This window comes from Mustela nivalis (genome assembly GCF_964662115.1).
Source record: "Mustela nivalis genome assembly, chromosome: 2".
NCBI lineage: Eukaryota > Metazoa > Chordata > Mammalia > Carnivora > Mustelidae > Mustela > Mustela nivalis.
Window position 1 is genome coordinate 25,783,039 of NC_139021.1, and position 13,327 is coordinate 25,796,365.

The window sequence follows — 13,327 nt, forward strand, 5'->3', positions numbered from 1 at the left end:
TGGTTAAAAAGAGAAAAATAGAATCAAATACCGAGTAAGCACTATTGTTTCTCAGGATACTGTCTGGATACGTATTGCCATGATACCTAATCTCACGTTTTAGCAACGTGAGTATTTTTTGAATGTGGCAGAAATTACCCCAATTAAAATATGTTTTGGGAGCTCTTTAGAAAATGTAGGAGAGGAAGAGTGCATAGAACCCCTCTCCTTTTAGGGCCAGTGTTCATCCCTGACCAAGATCACCTTGTGAAGTTTCTACCGAGCCAGGGGATGTAGCTCAGTGGTAGAGCGCATGCTTCGCATGTGAAATTTCTACCGTAAGAGAAGAAAATGTATTAGGAGAGTTTGATTGGATTCTCTTAGCATTATATAGTAGTAATACTTCGAAAGACTTAAAGATCCTTAATTCTAGGTGTTCTTCCAAGGAGACAATTTTGTGTACTATTGGAGAATCTATTAATACAATATACCACATCAAAAATGAGATTATTTTTTTAAATTTTATTTTATTTTTTCAGTGTTCCAAGATTCATTGTTTACATATCACAGCCAGTGCTCCATGAAATACATTCTCTTCTTAATACCCCCCACCAGGAAACTGGTTTTAGTCATTTTTTAAGTCATTTTAAGGGGTATTAAAATACATTTAATACAATATTTAAAATAATGCTGACTAAAACAAATTTAAACTCCTGAAAATCTGGAAGACACTTTTTTTTTTACTATTTTAAAAGTAAGTAGGCCCTGCAACTTGCTATATGATAAATACGTAGCAATTAATAGTTTTCTATACACCAATAGCTAATTTGAAAATGTAATGGAAAGCTAATTTATTCAGAAAAGTAAAATTGTAAAATATGTGGAAATAATTCTTGCATAAACCCATATAACCTATAGAAAATTACACACTTATTCAGAAAATAATATTTTATGAGAAAAACATAGGTAGATGCCATATTCCTGAATAAGAACACATTATATTATTGCATTATAATAAATGTGAATTATATGAATATTGCTTTGAAAGTTCAATAAAAATCCTAACATAATTTATCTGGGGACACACATTCTTTAGGAATGTGTTGACATGCTGCTAGGTTTAAAAAAAAAAAAAAAGTAGAATTGATGTGAGAATTTTTTAAAAGAAAAGTGCTTAAGTGGCCTTCAAAGTATCATATTAAGTTGCTGCCATGAAATTAGTGTGATACTCACAGAAATATAACCCTGGATCAAAGGAAGTGTCATTAAAAACTGTGTCTAATATAACAAAGGGTTTAGAATAGAGATCATTTAGATCAGAGATTAACAAAATAAGGTCTTTGGGACAAATGTAGCCTGAAGCCTAATTTGGTAAAGTTTTATTGGAACATAACTGTGTGTTTTCATTTACCTATTGCACATGGCTGATATCCTGCTACTGCGGCAGTGTTAAGTAGCTGCAAAAGAGACGATGTGGTTTGTAAAGCCAAAGCATTTACCATCGGTTCCTTTACAGAAGGTTTGCGGACCCTGTCTTTAAGTCAAGGGCAGTAGAATCAAATGATTCCAGGATGCAGGCAGGTAAAGGTGTGAAAGGAATAGGACTAGGTAGGTATGCACCCATGATGGAAGTGGTGGGGATCTGGAGTGCATTAACTTTTTCAAAGAAGCTAGAATTCCTGACTTTTTCCCCTCAAATGTGAAGTAGGACGATTTTAAAATGTGATTTCAAATTTTTGTACAGGCACAAGCAAAAATCATACCAGACACATTTGCAGTCTGGATGCAGCCCAATGGCTATCAGTTTCCAAGACCTGGTGTTAACTCCTAGCATCATTCCATACAGAAGAAGCAAGCTTAGGTTAGAAATTACATTTAAAATGATAAAAAATTATACATATATAGTAATAAACAACTGATTATATATATATGTATATATATAATTCCTATCATTCTTTTACATATGTTACATATTTTACACACATATATATAGGTATGGTTACATTTTGTCTTTATATTTCTGTAACTAGAGACCTTTGTTTTTTACCCTTTTTCTACTTCCTAAATGTTCTGTTGATCCTTTAGCTCAGATGTTTTTAAAAGCTAAAAGAAAACTGAGGGGAGGTGTCCAGCAGGGGCAGGGAGAGACTTCATCTTAGTAAGATGTGAAAGTTTGTCTTTCTAGTGTTAACAACTAGTGGTGATAGCTATAAAAGCTAATTTGTCTTCTTATCTGTGTTTTAAACTCTGAGAGCCATGGCAGGAATGAACCTCGCCTAATCACCAACCTCTCTCCAAGTTTTGTCTGGGCTACAACATCCTAGTTCTATTAATATCCGCATAATATTTTTTGTCTTCAATCATTTCCTGAGGATTCTTGCTTTATATGAAAATCTCTAAATATTTTACCAATTTTCTTTCTTAAGCACAGAAACAAAAACTTTGTATAGAACGCCAACACAAATATGATAAATGTCAAAATAAATTGCCTTTATTACTCCCATGACATTTTCTTGCATATTTAAGCATACAGTCACCCAAAGTAACAATTTGCCTCTTTTAATATGTGAATATGGTAACATTTTTTTCTGTTTTATAATTTACATTTTTTAATATTATTTTTCAACCTGCTGATTGATTACCATAGTTGTGGCAAAATAATGTATAATAAGAATAAAATATAATAAGTACATAAGGATAAAGTTTAATAAGGATATGGCAAAATAAGGTAGAATATTACTTTTGAAAATTTGTTGTATTTTACAATCTTATTTTAACAGTTCCTTGTCTGTCTAACTTTACTGCACCAATGGGAACAGTGCTTTCTCCTGATTACCCAGAAGGGTATGGAAATAATTTAAACTGCATCTGGACAATAATCTCTGATCCAGGGAGCCGGATTCATCTTTCTTTTAATGACTTTGATCTGGAATCTCAGTTTGACTTCCTTGCTGTTAAAGATGGTGACTCTCCCGACTCCCCAATTCTTGGAACCTTTACTGGGGCTGAGGTGCCTTCCCATCTTACCAGTAATAGTCATATACTGCGATTGGAATTTCAAGCGGACCATTCAATGTCGGGACGTGGCTTTAACATCACTTACAACAGTAAGTTTATTTGTTCCGTAAAACATATTTCTACAATGTAGAGCTAGAAAGGAATCACATAAACCAGCTCTCTTCCTCCACAGAACAGGAAACTTGAACAAATCGTATATATGTATAAAATTGTGCCAGGGAGTCATTTAGTTCTTGATTTCCAACCATATTTTACTCCCAGTTGTGTCATTTCTCTGTTTGTGAGAAGCCCGATATTAAGGAAACCTACTATATATCATATGCTTTGCTCCATTATTGGTATGCAAACATATAGATGAGAGAAATCTTTCTTTCAAAATATTCATAAACTGGGGCACCTGGCTAGCTCTGTCAGGGGGGCACAGGACTCTTGATCTTGGGGTTGCAGTTTCAAGCTCCATGTTGGATGTAGAGATTACTTAAAAATAAAATCTTAAAAAATAAAATAAAAACCAAAATATTTATAAACACATGGGAAACCTATAAACAAATAGTGACAGAACAGAATTATAATTCCAAAGAAAAAAACTGTAAGGCTGCAGAAACATTACAGAGCAGGCAGTCATTAACTTAGGGGCAGCAGACCACTGAGCTGATTTAGCAAGGCCACTACCAGAGAGAAGTACCTTAGAGATTAAGTGTGTCATCTCTACAGTGAACCTATGCAACTTCAAATCTTGGCTCTGCTCCATTCTTAGGTTTAATAAATGAGCCTCAGTGTTCCTGTCAGTAAAACTATATTTAGGCTTTTGTAAGGAATCTATTAGATGGTGCATAAGTTAGCATAAAATATTTGATACCTAGTAAATGCTCAATAAGCATTAGCTGTCATTTGTTTAGTTGCCTTTTGAACTATCACCTTAACATCTTATTTAATTGTGTTTATTATATTGCTTCCTTTTGAGATTTCTTTACGTTAAATAACCTTATCCAGATAAGAGTTAAATAACTCTTACCTATCACTCATATTCTTTGTATTTTTCTGAAAAAAAAAAAAATGGTTTGAATATAGCAAAAAAAAAAAAAAAGAATCACATGAAGGAGAAAACATCTTAGTGTATTTACACCCTTACATATTAATGCTTCTGTTTGCAAATGTTTCTAAAGCCATAGAATGAATACTAGTGACTCTCTGTTTTTTTCTTCCTTGATGCTACCACACTGTCAGATATTGACCAACTTGATGAGTTAATATTCGTGTCATATAACAATAGGATTATAGTTTCCTGCTTAAAAAAAAAAAAATGACATCTCTAACCTCCACCCCCACTCATTCAGTGCTGAGCTTTGGTTATTAGTAACAAAAAGCAATTACTGCCTTTTCAAAGTGTCACTGGTGGTGAAGTTGTCAACATGTAATTGCACATCATTAAAGTTAAATTAGCTGTGACATGTGTCATACAGACTGTTGTATAAAATAGTTGCTTCATCTGAAAGTCCTTTAAACAATACTTCATTTATATGTATAAAAGTATGCATATATACACATATATATGCACTTATCCATCTAAATTTTCATTTTATCTTAAACACATATAATTTTTAACTTTAATGTTTATGGTACCTTCAGGATATTATGGAAATATGCCTCCTTGTTTCTTGTTCTGTTTCTCAGTAAATAATATAATCCATCATATGCAAATTCTTATATTTAATGTTTTCTACTGAAATTATATTTTTCTGAAATAAATACCTACCAGGCATTATATTAGGAACAACAAGGCTTAATCAATTGAGGTTTTTGGCACACACAAAAAAATAATAATTAGAAAAAAAAAACAGTATACCTACAAAATATATTTTGTATATTTTAGAAGTTACTTTAATGTTCTTTTGTACTGTTTAACTTAAAAATGAGGAGAATGAATAATAAAGCTTATATAATTTATGAATAATATCAAAGGGATGATTAGTGAGAGACTTTAAAATTACTTCCTGTACTTATGTAGCATGAATATAGAAATAATTGTAAATACCTCGTAACTATGTTGTACACATTCAGACTTTGCTATTTAAATGTTCTTTCATTTATCTCATAATAATTTAAATATTTATGGTACATACTTGGTCATCCAGATGAATAAAGAGAACAATTTGGAGGACTCATGTAATCTATAATTTTGAAAGATTAAAATTTGCACATCGTCCCTATACTTCTGCTACTTGCTAAAGATTGGCTAAATATATCCTGGCAGACACAAAATAAAATAAAGTGGCCCTGAATTCAAGAACTCACGTTCTTTTGAGACCTGAGATGAAAACCCAAGATACAGTGTTGTTGAGAAAAAATTAGAAGTCAGAGTGAGGGATACATTTCAATCCTATCTCTATGACCTGAGGCCAGCTACTTATCTTTTTATGAATCTCATATTACTCTTTAGAGCTGTAAATGTTAAATTAGATTATAACTTTTCCAAAGCTTCTTTCACTGCCTCAAACATGGTAATTGCAAGACTTAGCTCCCTTCCCTTTTTCTAGATGGCAGAAAATAGATGACAAATGGAAAATTATAAAGAAATTTTAAGACTTTCATACCAGTTTGAAACTTTTCACTATAACTTCACAAGACTGTCTCTCCATTCAAAAGACTGAATCATAAGAAAAGCTTGCAAAGAGATGTAGTCAACCTGCTCTGTATTCAGAATAATTGGAATTCTGACTGGTTTATAGTGGTAATTTTTACCCAGCCAAAGCCTAAAAGCCTAATGATCTCCAGAAATAGGCAGAAGCAGTTCTATTTTGAAGTGTAATCTAGAGTATAATTCATATTTTAAAAGTCACACCTATTTACACCATAGGCAAACAGGTAGGGTCAAAGGAGAGCCACCAATTCTTCTTCTTTTTTTTTTTTTTTTAATAAATAAAGGCTGTTCTAGAAATAAGCATAACTTTTCTCAAAATCAGTTTTTCTCAATGCAAATATATAAGGGTTCGTCTCATACTGCCTGTTTGTGTGTTTCTGTTTGTTTGCTCTTCTCAAGCATTTGGACATAACGAGTGTCCTGATCCAGGAATACCAATCAATGCACGGCGGTTTGGGGACAACTTTCAATTAGGAAGTTCAATTTCAGTTATTTGTGAAGAAGGATTTATTAAAACCCAGGGAACAGAAACAATTACGTGTATACTTATGGATGGAAAAGTAATGTGGAGTGGACCCATTCCAAGATGTGGAGGTAAGTGAAATGGCCAGGGAAAATTATAACCCCATCATAATTGTGCACTAGAACCCATCACAGGGAATGCACCATTTACCAGGACTATAGTAATCCTTATGATAAAATATTATTTAATAATGTACATTAGGCATATTTAGTGAAGCAAATTACACTTAGTGTTTCATGTTAAAATAAATTTTTAGAAATATTTTTAGAAGTCCCCTTTTAAGAAAGGAACTCTTACCAAAAGATATACTTTAATAAATGGTAAATTGTGGTTGTATGTAGATATTCTCCTTATAGAGTTATAGTTTAGTATGCCGTATAGTTTCTAGTCATCCTCTTTCATGGGATTTTAACTATTCACAGTTTAAACATTTAGTTTTCAAAAATGTGTTAATAACAGGGCACCTGGGTGGCTCAGTCGGTTGAGTGTGCAACTCTTGGTTTCAGCTCAGGTCACGATCTCAGGGTTGTGAGATCAAGCCCGGGCCAGGCTCCTTATTCAGTGGGAAGTTTGTCTGAGATTCTCTCTCTCTCTCTGCCCCTTCCTCCAGCACTCACTTGCTCGCTCTCTGTCTCTCAAATAAATAAATCTTTAAAAAAAATGTGTTAACAATGATTAATTGAAATAAATAAATTTATTCTAGAGCAACCATTATTTAAAATGTATAATTTTTGTGGGCATAGTTTGCTAAACACTTTTCTTCAGTTTTGATTTGTTCAATAAGATATAGTTAAGAAAGTTCAGGGCAATATATACATGTATGTAATGTGTGTATGTGTTTGTGCAGTATGTGTGTATGCAATGTTTAAAAGTTTATATCTTTGAATATAGACACTCCTATAAAGTCACAAATTATATTGGAAAAGAAAAGATGATCCTACTTAAAAATAAAATTATCAAGTATAGTGTTTCAATTTAGAATCTTTAGGAATGTGTGTATGGGGTGTGGAGCTTCAATTTAGAATTGTCACAATATGGGGTGCCTGGGTGGCTCAGTTAAACTTATGCCTTCAGCTCAGGTCATGATCCCAGAGTCCTGGGATTGAGCCCCAAGTTGGGCTCCCTAATCACCAGGGAGCCAGCTTCTCCCACTGCTTCTCTTCTGCTGGTGTGAATTCTTTCTCTCTGTCTCTCTTTCTCTCTCCCTTTCTCTCTCTCATGCTCACTCTAACCCTCTCTCTCTCAAATTAATAAAATTAAAAAAAAATTGTTACAATAAGAATTAACTTTCTGTATTGTGCTTTTCTCCTTCCACAGCAGTACCTAAGACTACATATGTTTTTTTATTTAGAGAGATATGGAAGAACTTTTACTAAGGAATAGATAGATGAACCAGAGCCATGAAACCCTTTAATAGATCACCATGCAATAATTAGGTGATGATTTTTAAATAGTTTCTTCTTTTTCTTGCTTTCCCAATTTTTCTTTTTACCTGTGTCCAAACTCTTAATGGAAACTTTTTTTGTCTTTTTTTTTTTTCAATTTCTAGGTGATAAATAGAGAATATTTAATATATAATTTTCAGAAATATAACAGACTTCTTTGACTAATATAGCCATTACCTATAAATGCTGCCATTCATTGAGTTGAACATTTTCAGAATGTCCTGTAATGAACTAACCCAGACCATGCAATTACGTTTTCCTATTATCCCCTTCAATTAGCACTTCCCTCCTCTACTAATCACTTTCTCATTTGTTGTATCAGGGGGCTGAACTAGATGACTTCATGGGTTTTTTTCCCAAACCCCAAATGTTATGGGCTACCCTGGCCATAGTTATGACTGTGCTATTATGTTAAAATAATAATAATAATAGAATTGCACAGTAAAGGCAGAAATAAAAAAAATGTAAAGTAATGTTCATTTTTTTTCCCCATTATACTTTGCCCCTGAGCTCACTAATTTTTTTAATCATAGTTCCTGACCCGAATTTGGGGAGTCAGTCAGGAAAGCCTACATTAGTATTTGAAAGAAAGTAGGAGATGGGAGAAATTTTGTTTCAGGCAGAGGAAAGGTTACTGGTTTGATGTGCTGGAGTGGAGGATAGAGGGTCAGGGGTTCGATGAATAATCAGAGGGGCACAGAGCATGGCATGCTTTGTAAATGATGTTAAATGGATTAAAATTATCCTGTGACCAGCAGAAAGTCATTCCAGCTGAGAAGTGACATGCTCCCGCCTCTCCCCTGGGAGTTGTATACAGTCCCATGGACAGATGCAGAGACCTTTTCTGAGGAATTGTTGAATCTGGTTGGATCCTCCCCTGCCTAATTTGGGTGTTGGTTTAGAAGCAGCTTGTTTCCTAGCTGAATGAGGAGGTGAAAATAAACTGGACATCAACAAATCATTTTGTTGATTTAGCTCTGAAGGGATCTTAAAGAGAGCTTTGTGAAGTTTCTAAAGGAAAAGATTTCTTTTTCTTTCTTTTTCTTTTTTTTTTTTCTTTTTTTCTTTCTGGATGTGTGAGTGAAGTTACATATACTTGGCTCACCTGCCAGTTTCTGGATCTAACCCCAATGTGGGAACTGGGTCCTTAGCTAAGGATAAGGTTTGAGACAGGGAAGGCAGAATCGGAGTGGGCTGGAAGCCATCTTAGAGTGGGGCTTGTCAGGTCACCTGTCACTTCCCAGGCCATGTTGCAAGGCAGTTTCCATCCAATAAAGCAGACCATTGTCAACTCCTATATAACTCACTCTGGCGAGTTTAATTTCCGAGACTCTAAGTAAGGTTTGTAAGGGTTTCTTTTGTTTTAGTTTTGCCTCAGTTCTACTTAGACATAAACAACAAAAGCCTGAGACTAGCTGAGGAAAGCTGCTGCTTCTTCTTCACTAATGTGTTCTTTTGGGGTTGTTGTGATGGGTCCATAATCAAAGGAGCAAGACTGATACAAAGCAAAGGTCAAGCAAAGCTTCATTTTGCGCCAAGCATTGAGAATCAAATCCACCAGATGGGGCCGCCTCTTACAGAGAGGGTGACCCCTCCCTACCTTATGGACTACCTTTTAAAGGGCAAGGGCCATGTGGTTGAGCCTGGCCACACAGGCTCACAGAGGTGGCCAGTGAGATTACAACACACAGAGAAAGCTGCACAGTCATGCTAGGTCATGCACAAGTTACCAACTGAATCACAATTTACCCTATAGTAGATATTTGAACTAGCCTATCACCTTGGTCAGAATTGGCACCCAAAAGGCCCCCAAAAGGCGGGACCCACACTCCTTGGTAGTTAGGGAGACAGTATGTGTGCCCCACTGATTGGATGTCTCCACCTGGCCTGACCTGCCCTTGTATTTGGGCTTTGTTACCTGGAACTGGTTTCCTGGAGTTGCTATTAAGTAAGTCCCCTGGAGGTTGGGTGGGCGTTGGGGGAGCGGTTTAAGTTTTACTGCATAAACAACAAAATGACTGTTCAACCAGGATAAAGCCCCTTTGGCTAAATAGGCCCTTACAGTTGATCTGTTTTTAAACACCCTTCTCCCTCCACCATTCCCCAAGCTGCCAACAGCCATTCCCACTGACACACACAAAAACCTATGTCTGAAAGCCCTCTCTGCCTGTCTTCTTCATCCTTTAGACTTCCATACTTTGATAGAAAAGTTTTGCTTATTATTTATTGAAATTTCTCTTTTAGGGCACTATCACAGCCTACAATTTAGGCTTCATGTTTTAGCTAATTTTTTTATCATTATATTAAATATTTGATATGGATAAAATACATACATGCATATGTTCTGATTAATACAGATAACTATTTCTATTTTAGTCCATTAACATAAAACCTTACCAAATTAAATGCATTGTTAAAAGTTACTCAGATGTATGGATTGCTGTGTTAAAATTAGAAAGTGGTAGTTGCTTGTTTCAATCAGGATTTATAGAGCAAAGGAAGTCAGTATAAAGTGTTTCCATAACAAAACACAAAGCTTTAACCTCTTTAAAGATTTTCCTCTCCCTCCACACCCCACCCCCATCTACTTCAGTTGTTTAGAAGGTTAGGTATATTGACAAATTAGTAATTCACCCACATCAACCAGTCTTCAACCCTAAAACTGTGGAAAATCTTTGAAGAAAAAAATGAAAGGAAATGTTTTATCAGTCTTGGTCCTTAAATAAGGATTGGTGAGAGGAAAGGGAGAAATGAGATCATAATTTGTTGCAGTTCTATGATCCCAGAGCTGAGCTTGGATTCATTTCAGGTAGCTTAAATGCAATTGTTGAACAGAATTGGGTTATACATTTTATTCACTGACCTGAAGTTCACCACTGATGCATTAACTAAGGATAGATTTAGGCTATCTTTGTGAAAATTTGAACCTCTTTCTCTAGAATGGGTTGATCAAATTTACCCATGAGGAAGAAAGATTAGAGACAATCGAAAGCCTTGCAGTCTCTCAGTTTTGCTAATGGAAAGCAAACTACTATAATTACTATAATCAGCATTGAAATCATTCACTTTGAATTCCACAAACTGTTCCCCTAACTCAATTTAGTGACAATCAATGACTTCTTCACTTACACTTAGACTGTCACCTGAATATAACTGGCTGTATGTAGGGCCAGTCTCTGCATGGTGTCTCCTTCAAAGATATATCCTACAGCCATGAATAGTGTAGATGGTTATCATAGGTCTACTTTAATGGTCTGACATAGGGATTTTCATGATGTGCCATGAAAGCTTCCTAAAAATCCTCTTTCTCTGTCTCCATCAGTTTCCCACTCGTAATAGCTGCATAAACACTCACCCTCTTTTGCCCTGTGGTCCCCTTAAGACCCCTCTTGGCCTCACATTCATTTATTTTTCCACATAGCCCAAACCCCTGTTGGGTACCTGTGAGCCTCCTCACTGAATTCAACCCTCAGGAAGTGCAGTTTTCTTTTCAGAATATTTTCTCTTGGATTTTCTTCTTTCCATACTCTCTCTCTTTCTCCTAACATGATCAGAATTTCTCTCAGGAGCCACTGAGGGCACTGTGAGGCTGACTCTGTTTCCTTCAAAGTCCTTTCTTTCTACCAGCCTAGGTGCTTATAAATTTGGAAAAGGGGGAAAAGGAGCTCAACATTACTGTGTTTGGATTTATTTCTCTATTCACCTGGATGCATGAAAGTATCTTCTGAAATATGGGTCCGATGTTGCTTTGCCTTCATTCTTTGTCTCAAGGGGGTACTGTGCGACTAGATTTCCTTCACTGTACAAAGCAATGCAAACTGGAGCCATCCCTAAAACTCAAATCCTAGAATCCATTTTCTCAGTAAAATCCCAGAACATTTCTAGTTTCTGGAATGTTCCTTGTGAACATTCTGAATATTCTGCTATATAGAAGACAAAATTCAAGGTATAATATTTGAATCAGAGAGGTTTCCTTATTGGGCTTTGGGAAACTCCCTGGTCTGTGGCCACCATATTCTGCTGGTCCAAATGCCAGCTCCAAAATGTTGAGATGGTGGTTTTGATGGATCTGTGTCCACAAATATTACCTAATGCCCTTTGCTATAGATCAGGAGTCATAACTTCAAATGCTTACAAGAGCAATACAATAACAGAAGCAAATTAGAGGGCTACATAGGACAAACTGCCCTCCTAAGGGCAAGGTGTGATTTCTCACTTTTCATAGAGACATGATTACAAGTAAATATTTCTCTATTTAATATCAATAATAATAATAAATAATACAAGAATGATGTCATTGACAACTGATGACATTATTCCCATTGGCCCTCACAATTCCTTCATTCCCCCTAGAAAAGAACATTTTCCAAGAGGAAAATGGCTTGAACTAGTGATTACTAAGGTCCCTTTAATTTGAAATCCAACAGTAGCAATCAATCACTTGGGGAGTGTGCCAGGCCAATGGAGCAGGTCAGAAGATATATATCAACCTCTCCATTTTGAGAAAGGATTCCAGTGTCACAGGAAATTTGGACTTACCCAAGAACCACTTTCCAGATAGCTATACCATGTTTTGAGTTCCTTCTTTTTTGTGAATCTGTGTAACATTATTCAAGTCCAATCCTCTAGCACCTAAAGAAGCTGGAACATCCTATTCCGTGAATAAAGCACTCTCCCCAGATTGTCATTTCAATCTAGACTAGTGTCTATAATGTCCTTTTGTCTTCTCATTGGTATTGTGCTTGTGTCTGATTCTTTTTCACCTTTTGGCACTACATTTTTTTATTTCTAATAATTTAGCTGCTCATAGGGTTCAGTTGTGTGGTATGATTGGATTCAGGTGGACTCAGGAACTATGCAAGTTATTCAGGAAGCATCAATAAATAAGAGAGATGTTTGCTTTTTTTTTTTTTTTTAAGAGTTAAGACATGAAAATTTTATGAAGTACAGTAAATAGAAAGCTTCCCAAATACCTTTCTAAGCCATCTCTTCCCCCATCCTCCCATTGAAGGGAATGGCTACATGTAAAAATCATCATCCCCACCATCATCATCTCTCTCCCTCATGCTTACAGTCACAGTCCTATCATCACTAAGCTGTTCTCCATCTTTCTATTTTCCCTGTCTCAGCCCCATGCCCTTGCTTACATGTATGTAGCCCCTTAGACTAACACAAGACCTACTCATTCCACTGTGCTCTGCGCCCAGAAAGATTAGTTCATCCCATTCTAATAATTTCAGTTGAGATTTTTTCTCCTTGGAAGGTTGTTAAATACAGTTCTCTACCTCATTATAAGAAATTATGCATTAGTTTAAAAAAATGAATAAGGAGAAAGATTGAGTTTTTGACATATCTTTTCAAGCTATTCTCTGGGTTGCATATCTACTTTATAAATGCCTGCTTCTGTATTTGCCAGTAATAAACCAGCCACCAAATCCCAAAAGATCTTGAAAAGATACCATTCCATGAGACTTAGAATAAAACAAGAAAGTTCTCTTTCTAGGTGTCAAGAAGTGAGTGCTAAGTCATCTAGAGTTTTCTGTTTTAGAAAGCAAGACAGTTGGACATAAATTAAATCTCCTATCTTTGTTGCAGTCATAGAAAGAAACTGTTCCTGGGTATGAGGATTTATTATTCATTGGTGAATGTCACTTTTTTAAAGCTACTGAACTCGACTCTTATAGACTGAAAGATGAGAAGGATTTATTTACAGACCAAAAA

The 13,327-nt window shown here is 35.5% G+C and overlaps 1 protein-coding gene across 5 annotated transcripts in view; it reads left to right on the forward strand.

Moving 5' to 3' along the window:
* The window catches only part of CSMD3 (CUB and Sushi multiple domains 3), a 1,245,805-nt gene that overhangs the window by 803,863 nt on the left and 428,615 nt on the right, over positions 1 to 13,327 (forward strand). For all 5 annotated transcript variants that reach the window (XM_082720053.1, XM_082720054.1, XM_082720055.1 and 2 more), the window contains 2 exons: positions 2,760 to 3,086; positions 6,038 to 6,232. In XM_082720053.1, coding sequence (XP_082576179.1) covers positions 2,760 to 3,086; positions 6,038 to 6,232 — 522 coding nt within the window. The remainder of the gene's footprint in view (positions 1 to 2,759; positions 3,087 to 6,037; positions 6,233 to 13,327) is intronic.